Source organism: Hypanus sabinus, chromosome 24, assembly GCF_030144855.1.
Source record: "Hypanus sabinus isolate sHypSab1 chromosome 24, sHypSab1.hap1, whole genome shotgun sequence".
Lineage (NCBI taxonomy): Eukaryota > Metazoa > Chordata > Chondrichthyes > Myliobatiformes > Dasyatidae > Hypanus > Hypanus sabinus.
Window position 1 is genome coordinate 35340927 of NC_082729.1, and position 22290 is coordinate 35363216.

The window sequence follows — 22290 nt, forward strand, 5'->3', positions numbered from 1 at the left end:
CGAGCTGGAGCATCCATGGAAAGGTAATATGCATGCAATCTCTATGGCACAACGAGGGATTTCTATGAACGGTGCACCACCACCTTCCCAACACCACCACCAGCCCCCCACCAAGGGAATTGTGTGATTTGCAGACGACAGTAATCATATTTCATTTTGAAGTTGTTTAGACACTGTTGTAAATCCCTGACCATTGTGTGCCTTTTGTACGTTCTAAAAAAACACAGCATATACATTTGGCAAGAGTCAAGCGCTGAGACCTGAGAAGGAGTCACATCTGGCTGAAGCCCAAGGGAAAGTGTAATTTAACTCATCTTAAAGCTCTGAGGAAAGGGGGAACTATTACTTGCTGCCCTGAGAACAGAAAATGGTGTTTTACAGAGAGGCATGAGCTGCAAAAGAGAGGGCCAGCAGATTTTGTGAAAATCTTTTATTCTCCACAAACAATGCAGATTTATTTTTAGATTTACAGCGAATCCACTGAGATAATGATTAAGTTTAAGTTACAACAACAGTAATGGTCATACGTAAAGAAATACACCACATTTACTTTACAAAGAGAAGTGAAAATAGAGAAACCGGTGGTAAGGAAGTGGTTTACGGTGGCTTTGCGGCACAGCAGAGCAGAAGGGCTAAAATAGAGAGTGTGGAAGAAAATTATAAATAAAGTGTTAAAATATCTGAGTTGTTAACATCCTGCACCTTCATTTAATTAGCAATATCGCTAGTGCTGGCCTTAGTGCATAACACAGCTGTGTAAAGAAGACAGTGAAGGTCATAAATTGCAGGGAGGACCCTTGCAATCTCTCAGGCTAAGAAGTGTCCTGTTTATTCCCTCACAAACATAAAAATCAAATTATATCTTTCTACTTTAACAACTTACTGGATCTTAGGATTTAGTTAACCATCTATAGATCATAAATAAAGATTCAGCATTCGGCCTGGGCTCTCAGCACACTTGCAATAATCCACAAAACGCTGGAGAAACTCAGCAGGCCAGGCAGCATCTATGGAAAAAAATTACAGTCGAAGTTTTGGGCCACCCTGCGGCACAATTGCACTTCTTTTAACTTTGATGTAATTGACTTTCTGTGTGTAAGCATGAAAAAAGGATATGACTATTTTTCCTTGGAAAACTTGGCGATCTCACTGTTAGTGAATCATTCTTCCTTATTTGTGAATGAAGATATTCTCTAGTCACTTGGAAATCCGTGTAAAATGTATTTGTGACCAACTTGACTTGAATTTCCTTAGCAAATTAATTCCCCTAACATTTCACTCCAACCTTAAGCCATGAACTCTAGTTCTGGACTCACCTAACCTCAGTGGAAAAGGCCTGCTTACAATTAGCTCATCTACACCCCTCATAACTTTGTCCACCTCTATCAAAACTCCTTTGGTTTCCTGTGCTCCAAGAATACAGTCTTAACCTATCCAACCTTTCCTCTAATCTAGTCCTGCAACTTTCAGCAACATCCTTGTAAATTTTCTTTGCATTCTTTCAATCTTATTGAAATCTTTTCTGTAGGTAGGCGACCAGAACTGAACACAACAATGCTCCATATTAGGCTTCACCAGTGTATTGTACAACTTCAACATAACATCCCAACTCCTCTACTGAATACTTTGATTTATGAAAGAGAATGAGCCATTCGTTTTATGACCCACCCTACCTGTGACCTTATCTATCTGAAGGAGATTGCTGTTGTATAAACCAGACAATGCATGCAAATGGACGACTGACAGATGAAATACAGAATTTCAAACCTAATACTGAAGAGAATGATATTCAGAAATCTGAGTGCACATAATTGCGACAGAGCAAGGGACAGACCACTGTGAAACATTGCAGATCCATTTCTCACTGAGAAGAGGGATTGATCCCGACTATCCAAGAGTTGCAGCCAGACAGTCGCGAACAAAAACATAAGGAGAGTCCAACTGCTGTGCCAAGTATTCCGATAATCAGTCCACAGATCAAAACAGCAAGCTGGCTTGTATCCATTTCTTCAGCACTACTTTGCTGTTCCGGTTCTGTGAACAAAGCACATACTCATGTTTTGAACAAGGAACTAGTTTTTAAATCAGTTTGAACAAAGATGATGTACCAAAACTAAATTGTCCTCTTTCCTTTTTCCCTGTCTCGGCTGAATATACTTTCCAATAGCGAAGTAGGTGTTCCAAAAGCTCCAGGTGTCCAAGGTTTTCCTAAGATCAGCCCAAGATAGATTTTAGATACAAAATTATGAGGGGTATAGATCGGCTTTTTCCACTGAGGTTGAGTGGGGCTGCAACTAGAGGTCATAGATGAAGGGTGAAAGATGAAAAGCTTAAGGGGAAATTACTTCGCTCAAGTGATTGTGAGTGTGGAACGAACTGTTTGCGGATGTGGTGCATGCAAGCTTCACTTCAATGTTAAAGAGAAGTTTGGATAGGTATATAGATGTAGGGGTTTGGAGGGTTACGGTCGAGGGGAGTAGGCAGTTTAAATGGTTCAGCATGGACTAGGTGGGGCAAAGGTCCTACTTCTGTGCTGTACTTTTCTATGACTAAATAGCTATTGATGAACGAAAACACTGTAGTGCAGAGGTTAGCACAAAACAGCACCAGTAACCACGTTCAATTCCTGCAGCTGCCTGCAAGTTGTTTGTATGTTCTCCTTATGACTGAATGGGTTTCCACCAGGTGCTCCAGTTTCCTCCCACAGTTCAATGGCGTACCAGTTGGTGGGTTAATTGGTCATTGTAAATTGTCCTGTGATTAGGCTAGTGTTAAATTCGGCAGTTGCTGGGTGGTGCAGCTGGAAGGGCCTATTATGTGCTGTATCAATATTGGCAGTATGGTTGATCAACATAAAACCAAAATAGTCTCATTGCATCCTCACATTCCACTGGGAATTGCTGGATACTGAGTGTAAACAGGAACATGAGCTGGTTTTCCTCTCACTGACCTAACAGACCAACAAGAGTTAAAACCAATCTCGTCCAAGGTGGAGTGCTTCAGCCTTACCCCTCATTAGTGAATCTATGGACAGGCTCCAGATTGGATTGAAGTGGTACAAGGTGCAGCCAGGCTAGCTCAAATATGCTAGGGGTTCCTTGTATTTGCTAAGTTCCTGATCTCAACAACACTTCCACTGGAAAATACTGTCAGTCAGCACTGCCGGCAATGAGATGGATTTCAGAGATTAGCTTTATTTGCTATGTGTACATTGAAAGATCAAAACACGTCGAGAAATGCATCAAATCATAACAGTGAGGATTGTGCTGAGGACAGCTCGCAAATGCCACCACACTTCTGGTGCCAACATAGCAACCCACAACTCACTAACCTTAACCCATACATCTTTGAAACATGGAAGGAAAGCGGTGCGCCTGCACAAACCCTATGCGGTCACAGACAAAACATACAAAATCCTTACAGTCAGCAGTTGGAATCAAACCTCGATCTTAAAGTTGGTGCTGTAAACCACTGCACTAACTGCCATGCTACTCTGCTGCCCTGTATCATTTACCTCAGAGTATTTTCAAAGTTCAAAACGTAACTTTAGTATCAAAGTACCCATCGTTTTCCTGTAGATGTACTCAATAAATCTATAATAACCATAACATTCTCTTACCCCAGTAAATTACTCTTTCCTCTTTGGTGATGTTATGGAGCACTCTACAAGAGTATATGTCACCGTCTGCTGGCTGGATGTATGTGTAGTGGAGCACCTGAAATCGCCAATCTTTGCCAAATGAGAGGTGTGAGGAGTTAACTTCGCCACTGACAGGCTGCTCGTTCTTCTGTAATGTTACGATCACGGTCGGTGGGAAAAAGCCGCTGACGAAACAGGTCAAAGTGTTTACCTCTCCGATGACAGCTGGTTTCTCTGAGTACAGAAAGAGCTCACCGATTTCTAAATTAACAAATTAAAGTTTTTTTTGTCAGTTGTTCTAGATGATGATTAATTCGTATCAGTCATAGATGCAAAGTTCAAAAGTTCAAAGTAAATTTACGATCTAAGTACATATATACAGCCCTGAGATTTAATTTCTTGTGGGCATACTTGGTAAATCCAATAAACATAAATTAATCAATGGAAGATCGCACCCAACGGGTAGACTAACAAATTGTCTGTAAAACACAGCAAACTGTGCAAATACAGAAGTCAAAAATAATAACAAGAAATAAATAAACAATAAATAGGGAGAACATGAGATGAAGAGTCCTGGAAAGTGAATCCATAGGTGTGGGAAAATTTCAGCGATGGGGCAAGTGAAACTATTACAACTGATTCAAGAGCCTGATGAACAACTGTTCCTGAATAAGGTGGTGTCAGCCCTGAGGCTCCTGTACCTTTTCCTGATAGCAGCAGCAAGAAGAGTGCATGATCTGCTGTTCTCCAAGATTGACAACTCACTGCCGGCAACACAACCATAGTGGGAAGATAGCCAGCCCAGTCCATGTAATTTCATTTAGCAATGCCAATTCAGTGTTACTGCAGAGAAATAAAGCAGCCAGAAACATTTTGCTGCAGGCAGGTGAAGTAGGTTCTTGTTGATCTGCCATTGGACCCACTTTGACAATCAATGTTCACATCAGTCATCTGATGGAAGCATGGGAGAGGAACCAACTGCCAGTGTGATCCTGATACAACAAAGGATTAATTATGCCAGTGTGCCACAGTGCCAGCCAATTTTGTACACACTCTTAACTCAAATTTCCAACTAAAGTATTCAGTCAAATGATTGTTAAGAAGGCATTGTAATGTGTTGGCCATTGTTAGTTGAGGGTTGAGTTCAAGAGTTGTGAAGTAATGTTTAGACCAAACTTGTTTGTGTTCAATTCTAATTGCTTCATTATAACAAGGATGAAGAACTTTATAGAGGATGCAGAGGAGGTTTACAGGATGGTGTCTGGATTAGAAAACATCTCTTACGAGGACAGATTGAGTAGGTTAGGGCTTAACTCTTCAGAGAGGAGGAGGATGAGCAGTGACTTGATAGAGGTGTACAAGATAATAAGAGGCATAGACAGACTGGACAGCCAAAGACTTTTTCCCAGGGTGGAAATGGCGAATGCAATAGGGCATAACTTTGAGGTGTTTGGAGGAAAGCACAGGGTGGGGGAGGGGTATTGTCGGATGGAGAGTTTTGAGTTCAAGAGCTGGGTGGTAATGTTGTAGCTCCGTAAAACTCTGGTTTGTGGGTGCGTGGAACACCCTGCCAGGGGTGGTGGTGGATGTCGATAAATTAGGTTCATTTAAGAAACTCTTAGAGACGCACACAGATGAAAAGAAATTGAAGACTGTGCAGGTGAAAGGGTTTCACCTTGATGGATCTTGGTGTAGTTTGAAAGGTCATCACAACATGGTGGGCCAAAGGGCCTGTACTGTCTATACTGTGAGCTAAATCCATACTGAGGACACTTTATTGGGCTGATGGTAGTCAGTACACTGAGCAGCTCACATTCCTATCTTGACTCACCATTTGAGGGAAGCGAGTTTTTGGTTAACAACATCGCTTCATCCATCAGCTTCTTTCCAAATACGATCACGCTGTCCTTATCTTCTGCCAACAGCTCTTCAATAATGGCACGGAATGGTTCTAAGCTGGCCACATGAAACTGTGGTCTCGGCAATGTGGTGTCATAGTAACCAATGCTTCTATCCTGAGTCTTCACCTCACCTCCCCCAGCTGGTGGGCGGGGGTCATCTGTAAGGAAGACGATGACTGCCAATGTGTCTGTCTCTGAAAGGACAAACAGATTATTGTAAAAAGAAAACTTTTAATCACATTGTCAATGTTCGCAACTAATGTTTAAACAATACTCAGTGGCCACATTAGGTATATGTACTCATTAACATAAATATCTTATTAGAGAATCATATGGCAGCATAAAAACATGCCGGAATGGTCAAGAGGTTCAGTTGGCACACGTCGTAAATGGTGTGGAGTATTCAGGGACACAGGGACCTTGGTGTAGAAGGGTTGCACACAGAGTGAACTGTGGGGAGTATAAAAGGATAATGAAACATTGCTGTATGAGGGCAAAAGACAAAATTCATAAATAGTGGGACCTCAATGTACAAGGCTAGGACAAACACTGTTTAGGTTAGGGAGTGTTGAGGGATAAAGGGACCTCAGTGTATAGGGCTAGGACAAACACTGTTTAGGTTAGGGAGTGTTGAGTGATAAAGGGACCTCAATGTACAAGGCTAGGACAAACACTTTTTAGGTTAGGGAGTGTTGAGTGATAAAGGGACCTCAGTGTACAAGGCTAGGACAAACACAGTTTAGGTTAGGGAGTGTTGAGTTATAAAGGGACCTCAGTGTATAAGGGTAGGACAAACACTGTTTATGACAGGCAGTGTCAAGGGATAGAGGAATCTCAGTGTACAAGGATGAGACAAACAGGAAAAAATCAAACAAGCATCAATGGAAGATAGTACAGTCAATGTTTCAGGCCAAGACCTTACAGCAGAGGGATACAGGGTCCTACTGAAAGGTCTTGGCCCGAAACTTTGACTGTACTTTTTCCATAGATGCTGCCTGGTCTGCTGAGTTCCTCCAGCATTTTGCGTGCATTGGAAGGGTAAAACAAACACTGTTTATTATAGTGAGAGTCAAGGGATAGAGGGATCTCAGTGTACAAGGGTAGGATATGCATATCGAATGGTGGTGATTGTCAAGGGACAGAGGATCACAGTATATAGGGCAAGACACACCATAAGTGGCAGGGAGAGTCGGGGTTCAAGTGCAATTTTGTGTACAAGCATGAGAGACTATGTGACTGGTGAGGAGTTTCGAGAGACAGAGTGACCTCAGTATTTGAGGGTAGGAAACACATCATGAATGGTGTGGAGAATCAAGGGAAAGAGGGACCTCGGTGTACATGGGTAGGAGACACACAGTGAACACTGGGCAGTGTTAAGTTTCAGAGGGTGTTGGCATTACAAGGGGAGAGCACACAGGAATATCCAGGGGCAGATGGTGTTCAAAGGTAGGGCACACACCACAAATGGTGTAGGGAGTCCAGGAACAGAGGAACTTCACTGTCAAAGGGTTGGACACACTCACACAAACAGTGTGTTGGGAAGTGTCAATGGACAATGGGATTTCACATCATAATTGTAGGACATACACACTATGAACAGTGGGGAGTATCGAAGGACAGATGGACTAGGACGCACACTTTGGTTTTGTGGCATTCAGTGCAAGGTTGCTGTTGCAACACCACTCAACCAGCTGATCTATCTCAATCATCTAAAATTCTGCCAACAACAGTTGTGTCAACAGCAATTTTTCGAGGTAGCATTTGAACTGTGGCTAACCACACAGTTGTAAGTGTAGGGAGTAGGGCAGTGGGCTAAGCAAACATCCTTTAAATGAGCCAGTGGGTCAGCGAGAAGATGTTAGTTCCAATCTGAATTGACCATGGAAACTCAAGGATCCAGTTGCAGAGGGAAGTTCAGAGGCCCAGATTATGGGGCTTGTTGATTAGTACCGAGAACAGGATGGTGTTGAACCCTGATCTGTAATCAATAAACAGCAGCCTGATGTAGGTGAGGCTGATGTCCAGGTGCTGCAAGACTGAGTGTAGAGCCAGTGAGAATGAATCCACTGTAGACCTATTGTTGCGACAGACAAACTGCAGGAGTTTCAGGCCACCCTTGAAACTCGAAGTGGATGAGCTGCAGCAGCAGAACGCCATGAACGGAAACTCAGTGGCCACCTTGTCCGGTACGGGAGGTACAAACGTCACTGGTGTCAACTACAAGCACAGTCTGAGGATTGTGCTGGACAGTCACAAGTGTCGCCGTGCTTTGGGGATAAGTTCCTGGATCCTGGTTACTCCTTCTTTTGCTACCTTTGAGCGGTTTGATCAGGGCAATCTATGTGATATGCATTGCTTAGCAAAGAATGCTGAATACTACTAGATCCCTGGTTTGGTGTTTGAAATTCTATGTGTTGTCCACTCATAAGTGTATCCTGTATAAACACTTTGATAATAAATGTACTTTGAATCTTAGAATTACTTGCATTATACCAATGTTTTTTACGATCATGTCTTCTTAGGCTAAGGATGATATGTTACTACAAATTGTGAATATTTTTAATATGGAGTGGCTCTTGTACACCATTTACCACATGATGTTGAAAAGAATGAGGTCTTGGTCAATGATGAGGAGTTCCAATGCAACTGGACACCAGACCTTAGGTATGGAAATTAAACACAAACACCTACTCACTCCCACTGACCACTTTATTAGACATCTCCTGTACCTAATAAAGTGACCACTGAGTGTAAGTACATGGTCTTCTGCTGTGCCATCCGCTTCAAGGATCGACGTGTTGGGTGTTCAGAGATGCTCTTCTGCACACCACAGCTGGTACACATGGTTATGAGTTAGTCGCCTTCCTGTCCAATTGAACCAGTCTGGCCAGTCTCCACTGACCTCTCATATCGAATGAAGCTAAAGACTTGAACTCGTGAAGGAGGCAAGTGAAAATACAAGGTGTAGTTCAATTGCCCATCCATCTTGTAAAACTCTATCAAGTCACCCATCATCGTCTTTGTCTCAAAAGAGAATAGCCCTAGTTTGCTCAACCTACCTTCATAAGACATGTTCTCAAATTCGAGTAAAGCTCCTCTGCACCCCTTCTAAAGCTTCCACATCCTTCCTATAATAAGGGAACCAGAACTGAACACAATATTTCAAGTGTGATCCAATCAGGGTTTCCTGAGGAAATTCACATCTCGAGTGCGACTTCCCCAATTGCTCATTCAGAATGGAGATGAGGAATTATTTTCAAGAGGGCTGGGAGTTTCTACTCTCTGTACTCCAGAAAGCTAAGGAGCCAGGGCCATTGGATATAATTAAGAGAAAGGTCGATGTTTGATCTACAGGGGAGCCATGAGTTGTAGAGAACAAACAGGAATTTGAGAACAAAATCATTGATCAAATAAAGTCTTCTCGGGTTTAGGTGCAGGTACCAATTGAAGCCCGAGAAGAATTTATTTGTCATCTATGCCGGGAAAACACAATATCCTTTTTCAAATATTGGCCCCGGAATATTGAGAAAAATTCCCTTGCTCTTTATGTAGTGTGTCTTATGACTCACCCAAAAATAAGTCACCCATCTACATAAGTACACAAATCTCAACCAGGATCCCACTCTGTGACAAGGTCAACCTTGTGTACATGGCAAGATCCCACTCAAAAGTTACACAACATCCCAACCAATCCATACACAATGGAAACAAGAGGGCACAGATTTCCAGTGAAAGGAATAAGTTATAAAGGGGATCTGATGGGGATACGCTTTTTTCTCTTACATAAAGAATGGTTGATATCTAGAATGAGCGGCCAGCGGAGGCTGTGGATAAGGGCACAATCACTACGTTTAAAAGATATTTCAACAGACATGTAAAGGGGCAAGGTGTGAAATTATATTCAAAGTACATGTAACATGTATCATCAGGATATGGTCCTAATGTTGTGCAAGGGGTGGTGGGATTAGCATACGTGGGCAAAAACGTCAGCAAACACATGTGGTGGGCAAAAGGGTTGTACTAGTTGTACAAGTCTATAACACTACAACAACCCCCATCCAGTCTGTACGTGGCAAGCACCCATGCAACACGGGCAAGGCACAATCAAACAAATTCCCTTTCAATCCATAGCACAGCCCCCACGCAACAAGTGCAGGGCAAGATCCCACAACACAATTCCTCCCTCCCCATCCCTGCATGCCCACAGCAAGATCCCACCAACCATGTGCACGGAACAGTAAATCACAGTACCAGCCCTTCGGTCCACATTGTTGTGCTAACCCTTTGATCCACCCCAGAAGCCATCTAATCCTTCCCTCACACACAAGCCTCCATTTTTCTATCACTCATGTACCTATCTAAGAGTCTCTTAAATGCCCTTAATAACAACCCTAGCTGTGCACCTGAATATAGTACCTCTGACCCATACCTTCCTCTAAACACCTTAAAAGTTATGCCCCCTCATGTTAGCCATTGCCACCCTGGGACAAAGTCTTCCACCGTCCACTCCATCCGTGTCTCTTATCATCTTGTACACCTTTATCAAATCACCTCTCATCCTCCTTCACTTCAAAGAGAAAAGCCCTAACTTGCTCCTGAATGAGACACGCTCTCTAATCCCGGTAAATCTCCTCTTCTCTTATCTAAAGCTTCCACGTCCCAATTTAAATATCCTATATTAAACTTGGTTCTGATCCTTCCCAGAAGGAATACAATACAGTATTCCAAGTGTGCTGGAACCAGGTAGTTTAACACCAAGCCAGCAAGACCTGAAGTAGTACGTGCTTTGCAAGATCCGAACGCTACCGCCCTCCCCACCCCAAGACACGGTTGGTGACCCCAGCGACGCCGACTCAGCAAGATCCCACCCTCAGCAGCAGGTTGACCGGGCGGCGATCGCAGCGACAGGAATCGACTCACCGGCCACCGAGTAGGCAGACCCCGAACAGGGGACGAGGAGCAGGAGGAGCGCCCAAGCAGCAGGATAACGACCCATGGCTGAGACCGTCCCGAAAGCAAAAAGAGCGGCGGCAGCAGGAGGAGACGCCGCCAACATTCAACCAGCCCACCGACCTCACTCTCCTCCTCCTCGACCCAGCCCAAACCTGGTTTCGCTTCTCCTCCGGCGAGAGTGCGAGCCGCCCACCATTGGTGACGGCGCGCGCCCGGGGAGCGCGTGCATCCCTCGTTGCTTACCGCGAGCGCCCGGCAAACGCGAGCGGCCCCGTTGGTGATTGCGCGCGCGGTAAGCAACACCTTGTATCATATACCGTCTGGGTAGTGCTCAGCCCCTTGGTATGAATATTGAATACTCCAACTTCCGGTAATTCCCTCCCCTTCCCCTCCATTCCCTCTCCCCCCTCCACTCACCCTTCCCCCTTCCCCCCTCCCCCTTCCCCCTCCCCCCTTCCCCCTCCCCCCTTCCCCCCTTCCCCCTCCCCCCTTCCCCCCTTCCCCTCCCCCCTTCCCCCCTTCCCCCTCCCCCCTTCCCCCCTTCCCCCTCCCCCCTTCCCCCCTTCCCCCTCCCCCCTTCCCCCTCCCCTTCCCCTCCCCCCTTCCCCCTCCCCTTCCCCCTCCCCCCTTCCCCCTCCCCTTCCCCCCCTCCCCCTCCCCTTCCCCCTCCCCCCTCCCCCTTCCCCCTCCCCTCCCCCTTCTCCCTCCCCCTTCCCCTCCCCTTCCCTTCCCCTTCCCCTCCCCCCTCCCCTTCCCTCTCCTCCCTTCCCCCTCCTCCCCTCTCCCCTTCCCCTTCCCCCTCTCCCCTTCCCTTCCCCCCTCCCCCTCCCCTTCCCCCTTCCCCCTCCCTTCCCCTTCCCCCTCCCCTTCCCCTTCCCCCTCCCCCTTCCCCTTCCCCCCTCCCCCTTCCCCTTCCCCCTCTCCCCTTCCCCTTCCCCCTTCCCCTTCCCCTCCCCCTTCCCCCCTTCCCCCTCCCCCTCCCCCCTTCCCCCCTCCCCCCTTCCCCCCTTCCCCTTCCCCCTCCCCCCTTCCCCCCTTCCCCTTCCCCCTCCCCCCTTCCCCTTCCCTTCCCCCCTCCCCCCCTTCCCCTTCCCCCCTCCCCTTCCCCCCTTCCCTCTTCCCCCTCTCCTTCCCTTCCCCACTATCACTCTGCCTCCTCTTCCAGCTGCCTATCACCTCTCTCATGATTCTGCCTTCTTAGTACCCATAGTGCTTTCCCCTTACATTCTTCTTCACCTCTCCTGCCTATCCCCTTCCTACTTCCCCTCCCCACCCCCCTTGATCTTTCCTCTGATTGGTTTTTCACCTACACCTTCCCCCTCCCTCCCCCCCCCCAACTTCTTTAAAGGGCCCCTGCCCCCTCCTTCAGTCCTAACAAAGTGTCTCGGCCCAAAACGTGGACTGCTCATTTCACCGGATGCTGTCCGACCTACTGAGTTCATCCAGCTTGTTTGTACATGTGGATTCAGAAGGGTGGCTGCAGAGAAGTGGGCTGATAAGTGATGTGTGGGTGTGCGGGGAGGGGGGGAGAGGGCGTGGACTGACAAGGGGTAGATGCAGAGGGTGGGGTGAAGAATGGTCCAGAGGGTGGAATGACTGAGACCGTTGCAGAGCATGAGATTCCGGTGTGGGTGCATTGAGTGTGTGTGTGTGACTGGTTGGAAGGTGACTTCAGAAGGTGGGACTGAGGGATTGGAGTACTGGTTGAGACTAACCACATCTGTGCAAAGTGTGAGCAGGTGAATGTGGGGTGAGTGAGGAGGGAGGTGCTGAGTCTAAGTGGTGGTTTAGAGATTTGTACTGAAGGGGTATGTGTCTGTGAGGAGGTAGTGCAGACTGATTCTCAGGGGTGAAGAGATGGCTGCAGGAGGTGAGAGGAAATAAATGGAAGGGAGGAATTGGTTTATGATGGGAGATGGTTATCGAGGGTGCCCGGGGGATTAGTGGGAAATGTGGGTGGGAGGGGATGTGGTTGTGTGCCACTTAAATGGAGGGAATTTCTGGAGATCACTCTTGCCTCCCTCCTCCTTCCTAACCTTGCTCTCTTTGATCCACCTCAATTCCAACTTCAAAGTCATGAACAGCATATTTAGGGTGAATGTGCCGTTTTTTTCCCCAGCGATTGGGAATTAAGAACAAGAGAGTGTAGGTTTAAAATGAGAGGAGGTACAGAAGCCTGAAGGCACACATGCAGTGAATCAGAAATAGTTTCTTCCTCTCTGCCATAAGATTCCTAAAGGGACATTGAAACCATGAACATGAACTCACTTTTTTTAATAAATATTTTTAATCTATTCAATATACACATATACTTAATGTAATTGATTTACTGAGTTATTTAATTTTCTAAAATCATACTGCCATTGCTAATTTTCTAAAATCATACTGCCGTCGCTAATACATGCCAGTGAAAATAAACTGATTCTGATCATCTGTACTTTTACAACAGCAGTACAGTGCAGAGGCCATAAATTAGTGCAAAAAAAAAGAACAGTAAAGTAGTGTTCATGCATTCATGAATTGTTTGAAGATCTGATGGCAGAAGCTGGCTATTCAGTCTCCTGAACCTCATCCGGATGGTTTGTAATGAGAAGAGGGCTTGTCCCAGTTGGAGAGCTAGAGGAATTGACAATATCCAAGCAGTTTCAATTCTATGAATTTGTGATTGACTGCACTGAACATCTTTCAACAAGGTAGGAGGATGGAAATGCAATGAAGAGTAGTCTGGCTCTTCTCCAAAGACTATGAAACTTTCTATGACAGTATAGGCAAATATCACAAAAGCCGACAGTTTTGAAAAGCATTTTTGTTTTTTCATCACACTGAACTTTGATCATTTCTTCTTGCAAGCTCTCTTGCTGTTCTTTCACTTTGCAAAGAAATGGGTTAAATACCCAGTCCTGAATTTCCAGATTGTTCAAATTGATTTGGATAGTCTTTCTTCAGCGACTGCAAGTGTAAGCGGTACTTTTGCAAATCATCATCTGTGAAAGGGAATGCCATACTTTCCATGCAGGGAAAATGTGAGGACATTTTTCTCCCAATGTTTTGCTTATATACTTCCAACTTTCTGATAAAAGTGGACACTGCACTTTTTGCCAGGATTAAATTGAAATTCTCATTTATATTTAGAATGTTCATTTCACCATATAGATTGGCTAGGTATGCCAAATACAGAAGTTCAACCCTATTCCCCAAGCTCTGGTCTACTTTGAGCAAAAAGTCAACCACAGTGGCAAAAAGATCAAAGAAATATTTTAAGTCGCAGACCTTTGACAGACAATGCACTTCAGTGTAAAGAAACAAGAATTTAAATTTTTCATCATAATCTTGGCATAACTGGCAAAATATACTGCTATTTAAAGGATGAGCTTTAACTTTGTTGCTAGCAGATATTACAAGAGTCATGCCTGAAAAGAGTCGCTGGTTGAGGTTTTTGGCTCCAAGATGGTGACGATGATTTAGCCAATGGATTGTAAACAGACTGGGATTTTTTTTGTACTTAAACGAGAGGACATGATTTGAGAGTTAGGGGGCAGAATTTTAAGGGAAACACGAGGGGGTATTTCTTTACTCAGAGAGTGATAGCTGTGTGGAATGAACTTCCTGAAGAAGTAGTAGAGGCCAGTTCAGTTGTGTCATTTAAGGTAAAATTGGATAGGTATATGGACAGGAAAGGAGTGGAGGGTTATGGGCTGAGTGCGGGTAGGTGGGACTAGGTGAGATTAAGAGTTTGGCACGGACTAGGAGGGCCGAGATGGCCTGCTTCTATGCTGTGATTGTTATATGGTTAAATACCACTGACCCGACATGGTGACCCCTCATATATAGTATTCCATCTGTTGTACAAGAAATTATGCTCCTAATCAGGGTACTTTTATCCTCAAATACATTTTGAGCTCTTCGTAGATTGATTCTCAATTGATATTTGTTTTTAACTTTTTGTAGAAGAGAATCTCATCACAAACTTTGCCATTTCTGATAAACCGTACATATGCTATTAGCAATGCCTCGTCATGATCCAGTTGTATCCCAAGTTCTGTCTTTTGTAACTCTGTGCCCAGTTGATACTCAATGTCTTCACTCGTTTCATCAAAATGTTGTGCTGGAGAGTTATTACTCAGAGGAATTGATTTTCAAATATTGGGATCATTTTGAGAACAGTGGTGAGCACTTCTGATACAGCAGCATTATTAATCTTTCACAAATTCTACGTGATTTTCCACTTTGCTATCATTTTGGAAATGTTATAAGAAGCAATGAGACCACTAGCATGGTCATTTTTAGTTTTCCTGGCAAATAACTCAAGTGCACAATGCTTTTCCAATGCTTCTTTCATCTTCTGTTACCGAATAATACCATAAATAGCTTTTTTCGGGTGTCTTTTACTGAAATGTTCCTGCAATCTTGATGGTTTTATGCTTCATTAGACATAAGGTATTACAAATGAGGCACATGAGGCATCGCTGACCTGATGGGATGGAATAAAAATATACTCCAGGAATGTAACATTCTATTGACACACTTTTTGTAGTTTCTGTTTCTCAGCAGGATTAGAATTCAAGGTTTAACCTTATCAAAATTCAGAATGATGAAAAAGGACTCACAGAGATGGCGCCATATCTATTTATCCATCGTTAATGGGGCTAAATTAAAATAAAGAGTTTACACAAACTGGGGATGCCTATCACATGTTAACAACAGCAGCGAGTTGACATGGATGGAACGATGGTAGCGGCACACAAGGAACAGCGAGGTGAAGATGAGGACGATCACAACAGCGGAAATTACGTTGACAAGGATTCAGATTGGAATCTGAATGTTGGTTGGGGCAGAGCTGGTGTTCGGCAAGCTCCCTATATACTATTTCAGTTGGAGTGATTGACCAATCAAGTAAGGTCTCATAATCCCCAAAGATGGTTCTTAACCGCACATACGAAGGTGAGAGCACTGAATACCTCAACTGGTAACCTTGGGGTCGGCACGTTCACTGGTTAACTCTATTTCACCATTTGGTTCCGGCCGGCACGGTATCGTTACACGACCTGTTTTCCATTGATCTGTAAAGAAAGTTGAGAGCGTGTACTTGACTTATCAACTGTTAAATTGCATGAACTTGTTCTGTGTCGCGAGCCAAGGGGAACTGTTGGACACCCTGGTTGCTAAATTATGGATCCCCAATAATGTCTGCTTGATTGGTAAGGTCGGATGAGATGATCGAATTTCTGACATGTTGTGATGACGAGTGCTCACCGCCTGCTGAGCTGTGGGTCTTCCTGTGTTCCAGTGCCTGATCCTCTTTTTTTTTTGCAAGTGCCTACTCTTCTAACGGTTGGTCAGGTCTCATGACTCAAGTTAGGGTGCCACTTACTGTCCTCACCCCACCCCCGGACAACTTCTATTTCCTCAAATGGCCTCGTAATTCACGTAACGGCTCCCGTTGGGAATCACTGCTGCAGGTGAATACTTTGCATCTCGTGATCACAATCCGATAGGTTTCAAAGTAAACACGAGGAAATCTGCAGATGCTGGAAATTCAAACAACAACACACACAAAATGCTGGTGGAACACAGCAGGCCAGGCAGCATCTATAGGGAGAAGCGCCTATGTCCTGTGTCCTGACGAAGGGTCTCGGCCTGAAACGTCGACAGCACTTCTCCCTATAGATGCTGCCTGGCCTGCTGTGTTCCACCAGCATTTTGTGTGTGTTGTAGTTTCAAAGTAAATATGCAAAATGAAAGCACTGGTCTGTGGGTGGAGATTCTAAATTGGTGAAAGGCCAATTTTGACAGGATCAGAAATGGACTGTGACAGACTGTTTTCTGGCACTGGTGCACTTGGTAAGTGGAAGGCCTTCACAAGTGAAATTTTGAGAGAACAAAGCTAGTATGAATGTGTCGGGATAAAAGGTAAAGGTATCGGGTGTAGAGAAGCTTAGTTTTCAAGAGATAAGGATAAGAGACAAAGGGGTTAAGAGAAAAAGGAGGTGCATGGCAGGTATAGGCAGGTTGAGACAAATGAGCTGCTTATGCAATGCAAGAGAACGCCTAAGAAATTAATCAGGAGAGCTAAAAGAAGGCATGAAGTTGGCCTAGCAGTCAAGGTGAAAGAGAATAGAAACATAGAAACCCTACAGCACAATACAAGCCCTTCAGCCCACATAGCTGTGCCGAACATATCCTTACCTTAGAGGTAGGTAACCTCTCTTCCCTCTCTTCTTCCAAGCTACATGGACCTGTCCAGGAGTCTCCTAAAAGACCCTATTGTATCTGCCTCCACCACTATTGCCGGCAGCCCATTCCACGTACTCTACACTCTCTGCGTAAAAGACATACCCCTAACATCTCCTCTGTACCTACTTCCAAGCACCTTAAAACTGTGCTCTCTCGTGCTAGCCATTGCCAGCCCTGGGAAGAAGCCTCTGACTATCCACATGATCAATGCCTCTCATCATCTTATACATCTCCATCAGGTCACCTCTCATCCTCCGTCGCTCCAAGGGAAAAAGGCCGAGTTCACTCAACCTATTCTCATAAGGCATGCTCCCCAATCCAGACAACATCCTTCCAAATCTCCTCTGCACACTTCCTACGGTTTCCACATCCTTCCTAAAGTGAGGCACAGTACACCAAATGAGGTCCGACCAGGGTCCTATATAGCTGCAGCATTACCTCTCAGTTCCTAAACTCAATCCTACTATTGATGAAGGCCAATGCACTGTCGGCTTTCCTAACCACAGAGTCAACCTGTGCAGCAGCTTTCCCTGTGCTATGGACTTAACCCCAAAATCCCTCTGATCCTCCACACTGCCAAGAGTCTTGCCATTAATACTATATTCTGTCATCATATTTGACCTACCAAAATGAACCACCTCACACTTATCTGGGTTGAACTCCATCTGCCAGTTCTCAGCCCAGTTTTGCATCCTAACAATGTCCCACTGTAACCTCTGATAGCCCTCCATACTATCCACAACACCCCCAAACTTTGTGTCATCAGCAAATTTTCTAACCCATCCCTCCACTTCTTCATCAAGGTCATTTCTAAAAATCACGAAGAGCAGGGGTCCCAGAACAGATCCTTGAGGCACACCACTGGTCACTGGCTTCCATGCAGAATATGACCAATGGGTCATCTACTAGCACACTTTGTCTAATGTGGGCAAGCTAGTCCGGATCCACAAAGCATTGTCCATTAGATCCATGTTTCCTTACTTTCTCATTAAGCCTTGCATGTGGTACCTCATCAAATGCCTTGCTGAAATCCATATATACTACTCTACCTTCCTCAATGTGTTTAGTCACATTCTCAAAAATTTCAATCAGTCTCGTCGGGCATGACCTGCCTTCACAGAGCCATGCTGACTATTCCTAATTATATTTTGTCTCTCCAACTGTTCATATATCCTGCCTCTCAGGATCTTCTCCATCAACTTACCAACCACTAAAGTAAGACTCACTGGTCTATAATGTCATGGGCTATCTCTACTCCCTTTCTTGAATAAGGGAACAACATCCACAACCTTCCAATCCTCTGGAACCTCTCCCATCCCCATTGATAATGCAAGGATCATTGCCAAAGGCTCAGCAATCTCCTCCCTTGCCTCCCACAGTAGCCTGGGGTACATCTCATATGGTCCTGGTGACTTATCCAACTTGATGCTTTCCAAAATCTACAACACATCCACCTTCTTAATATCTACATGCTCAAGCTTTTCAGTCCACTACAATCACCAAGATCCTTTTCCATAGTGAATACTGAAGCAAAGTACTCATTAAGAACCTCTGCTATCTCCTCTGATTCCATACACACATTTCCACTGTCACACTTGATTGGTCCTATTCTCTCACATCTTATCCTCTTGCTCTTCACAAACTTGTAGAATGCCTTGGGGGTTTTCCTTAAATCTGTCCGCCAAGGCCTTCTCATGGCCCCTTCTGGCTCTCCTAATTTCATTCTTAAGCTCCTTCCTGCTAGCCTTATAATCTTCTGGATCTCTATCATTACCTAGTCTTTTGAAGCTTTCGTAAGCTCTTCTTTTCTTTTTGACTAGATTTACAACAGACTTTGTACAACCCGGTTCCTGAATCCTACCATCATTTCACTCTCATTGGAATGTATCTATGCAGAACTCCACGCAAATATCTCATGAGCATTTGTCACATTTCTTCCATACATTTCCCTGAGAACATCTGTTCCCAATTTATGCTCACAAGTTCCTGCCCGATAGCTTTATTTTTCCCCTTACTCCAAATAGACGCTTTCCCAACTTCTCTATTCCTGTCCCTCTCCAATGCTGTGGTAAAGGAGATAGAATTGTGATAACTATCTCCAAAATGCATGCCCACTGAGTGGTCTGACACGTGACCAGGATCATTTCCCAATACCAGCTCAAGTACAGCCCGTCCTCTTGTAAGCTCATCTACAATAAACCTTCCTGAACACACCTAACAAACTCCACCCAATCTAAACTTCTCGCTCTAGGGACATGCCAATCAATATATTGGGAAATTAAAATCTACCACTACAACAACACTGTATACCTTTCCAGAATTTGCAGAAAGGGATTCTACAGAAATGTTAAGAGCAAAAGGATAGCAAGGGACAAAATTGGTCCTCTGGAAGATGAAAATGGTAATTCATATGTGGAGCCAAAAAGAGATCTTAAATGATTTTTTTCATATGTATTTACTCAGGAGACAGACACAGAGTCTATAGAAGTGAGGCAAAATGGCTTCAACTTCATGGACCCTCCAGAGATTACTGGGTGGGGGGTAGAGATGTTTGCTGTACTGAGGCAAATCAGGGTGGATAAATCCCCTGGGACTGACAAGGCGTTCGTACAGAGCCTGTGGGAAGCAAGAGCAGACATAGCTCTAGCCCAAGCAGAGATATTTAAATCATCCTTTGCAACAGAAGGAATGCCAGGGGATTGGAGGGATACTAGGGGATTGGAGGGGTACCAGGGGATTGGAGGGATACCAGGGGATTGGAGGGGTACCAGGGGATTGGAGGGATACTAGGGGATTGGAGGGGTACCAGGGGATTGGAGGAGTACCAGGGGATTGGAGGGATACCAGGGGATTGGAGGGGTACCAGGGGATTGGAGGAATGCCAGGGGATTGGAGGAATGCCAGGGGATTGGAGGGGTACCAGGGGATTGGAGGGGTACCAGGGGATTGGAGGAATGCTAATTTTGCAGTTCCCCCTCCCCCTCCTACTTTCAAATCTCTTAGTATCTTTCCTTTCAGTTAGTCCTGAGGAAGGGTCTCGGCCCGAAACGTCGACAGCGCTTCTCCCTATAGATGTTGCCTGGCCTGCTGTGTTCCAGCAGCATTTTGTGTGTGTTGTTTGAATTTTCAGTAACTGCAGATTTCCTGCAGAATGCTAATGTTCTGCTATTTATGAAATCCTCCAAACAAACCAGGAAATTATAGGCAGGTGAGTCTGACATCAGTTGTAGGAAAGTTATTAGAAGATATACTAAAGGACCAGACAAATTAGAATTTGGATAGACACAGACTGATTAGAGATAGTCAGCATTGCTCCATGCATGCTAGGTCATGTCTAACCAATCTTATAGAATTTTTTGAGGAAGTTACCAGTTTAGTGGATTACTACAAGGCAGTGGATGTTACCTACATGGGCTTTAGCAAGGCATCTGACAAGGTTCTGCATGGGAGGTTGATTAAGAAGGTTCAGTTGCTCAGCACTCGATGGAGGTAGTAAATTGGATTAGATAATGGCTTTGTGAGCTTGGTTGCCTCTCTGACTGAAGCTCTGTGACTACCGGGGTGCCGCAGGAATCGATACCTTGTCTGGTGTTGTTTGTCATCTGTATCAATGACCTTGATGATAACATGGTTAACTGGATCAGCAAATTTGCAGATGACACCAAGACTGGGGGTTGTAGTGGATAGCAAGGAAGGCTATCATGGCTTGCAGAGGGATCTGCATCAGGTGGGAAAAAATGGGCTGAAAAATGGCAGATGGATTTTAATGCAGTTAAGTGTGAGGTGTACTTCAGTAGGACCAACCTGGGTAGTTCTTACAACTGAATGGTAAGGCACTGAAGAGTGCGGTAGACAAAGGCTCCTTAATTCACTGGAAGTGGCATCACAAGAGGAGAGGGTTGTAAAGAGATCTTTTGGCAAAAGAGTTGGAAAGAGTCCAGAGCAAATTTATAAGCATGTTGCTGGGACTGGAGGACCAGCATTATAAGGAAAGATTGAATAGGTTAGGACTTTATTCATTGGAATGAAGAAGATCGACAGGAAATTTGACAGAGGTAATCAAAATTATGAGGGGTATAGATAGGGTAAATGAAATCATGTTTTTTGCACTGAGGTTGAGTGGGACTACAAGAGGTCTTGGGTTAACAGTGAAAGGTGATATGTTTAAGGGGAACATGAGGGGAAACTTCTACACTCAGAGGGTCATGAGAGTGCACAAGTGATGCATGCAAGCTCAATTTCAATGCTTAAGTAAAGTTTGGATAGGCAACATGGAGGGCTCTGGTCCCGGTGCAGGTTGATGTGAGTAAGTAGTTAAAATTGTATCAGCATGGACTAGATGGGTCAAAAGACATGTTCCTTTTGTTTGACTCTATAACAGTAAAAACTATAAATTACGATAAGTACATATCTCTGTAACACCCTGGGAAAGGTCTCACTGTGAATGTAATGGTCTTTCTGTAGCAGCAGTGTTTGGGTTATGGTTAGAAATAACGGGTGCTTTGGAATGTGAGCCGTCCAATGAGGGGAGGAACTCAGCAGGTCAGGCAGCATCTGTGGAAACGAGCAGTCAACGTTTGGGCCAAGACCCTTTATCAGGACTGAAGAGGGAGGAGGCAGGGAGTCTATAAAGAAGGTGGGAGGAGGGTGGGAAGAAGGCTGGTAGGTGCCAGGTGAGAAACCAGTCAGAGGAAAGATCAAGGTGTGGGGGAGGGGAAGCAGGGAGAGGATAGGCAGGAAAGGTGAAGAAGAAATGTAAGGAGAATGCACTGTGTGGTAGTAGAAGGCAGAATCATAAGAGAGGTGATAGGCAACTGGAAGAGGAGGCAGAGTGAAAGTGGGATGCAGGAAAGGAGAGGGAGGGAATTACCGGATGTTGGAGAATTCAACGTTCATGCTAAGGGGCTGGAGACTGGGTAGTATGAGGTATATGAGGTGTTGCTCCTCCAACCTGAGTTTGGCCTCATCATGGTAGTAGAGGAGGCCATGTGTGGACATATCCGAATGGGAATGTGAAGCAGAGTTGACAGGAGTGTTTTTCCTGCTGTGTGCCTGACACCAAGGTGATCTGCATCTTTTGTTCAGCGAGGGAGAAGACGCCAGAAAGGACAGGTTATAGACACAAGAAGTGGAATTGGAGTGGGGCAAAACTCAGGAGTCGACGATACCCAGGGAAATCAAGAGGACCAGCAGAAAGAAAACCGTGAGTTCCAACATGTGCACATTAGATTTTCATTAAAATGGACCCATTTCTTTTTTGTTTTTACATTACTAATCCTTTAGTCAAATTTAGAATTATAAAGCTAAATCATTTAATTGCATATGGTGTACTATCTGTTATTTTATGGTACTGATTTGTAACAGGGATCAAGCAGCATCCACACAAACAGGAGGTTTTGCACCCGTCTCACATGTTTGGTGGGGCCAGAAATCGTCTTTCCTAGACTTACACAGCAACAGAACCTGATGGTCGCAATTGTGGGGATACCATTGGATGCTGTGTGATTGCCCTGAGCATTGACCCAGTGGGCTGTGTGTTTAAGTCTGTGCTAAACTATTGTT

At 44.8% G+C, this 22290-nt stretch overlaps 1 protein-coding gene across 1 annotated transcript; it reads right to left on the reverse strand.

Moving 5' to 3' along the window:
• Positions 1 to 425: 425 nt before the first annotated feature.
• Positions 426 to 10776, reverse strand: LOC132380654 (H-2 class II histocompatibility antigen, A-Q beta chain-like). Its single transcript, XM_059949611.1, has 4 exons — positions 10462 to 10776; positions 5472 to 5735; positions 3620 to 3901; positions 426 to 2034 (listed from the first exon to the last, which is right to left on the reverse strand). Exons 1-4 carry the CDS (start codon positions 10595 to 10597, stop codon positions 1862 to 1864), a joined length of 855 nt encoding a protein of 284 aa, XP_059805594.1. The 5' UTR covers positions 10598 to 10776; the 3' UTR covers positions 426 to 1861.
• Positions 10777 to 22290: the final 11514 nt, after the last annotated feature.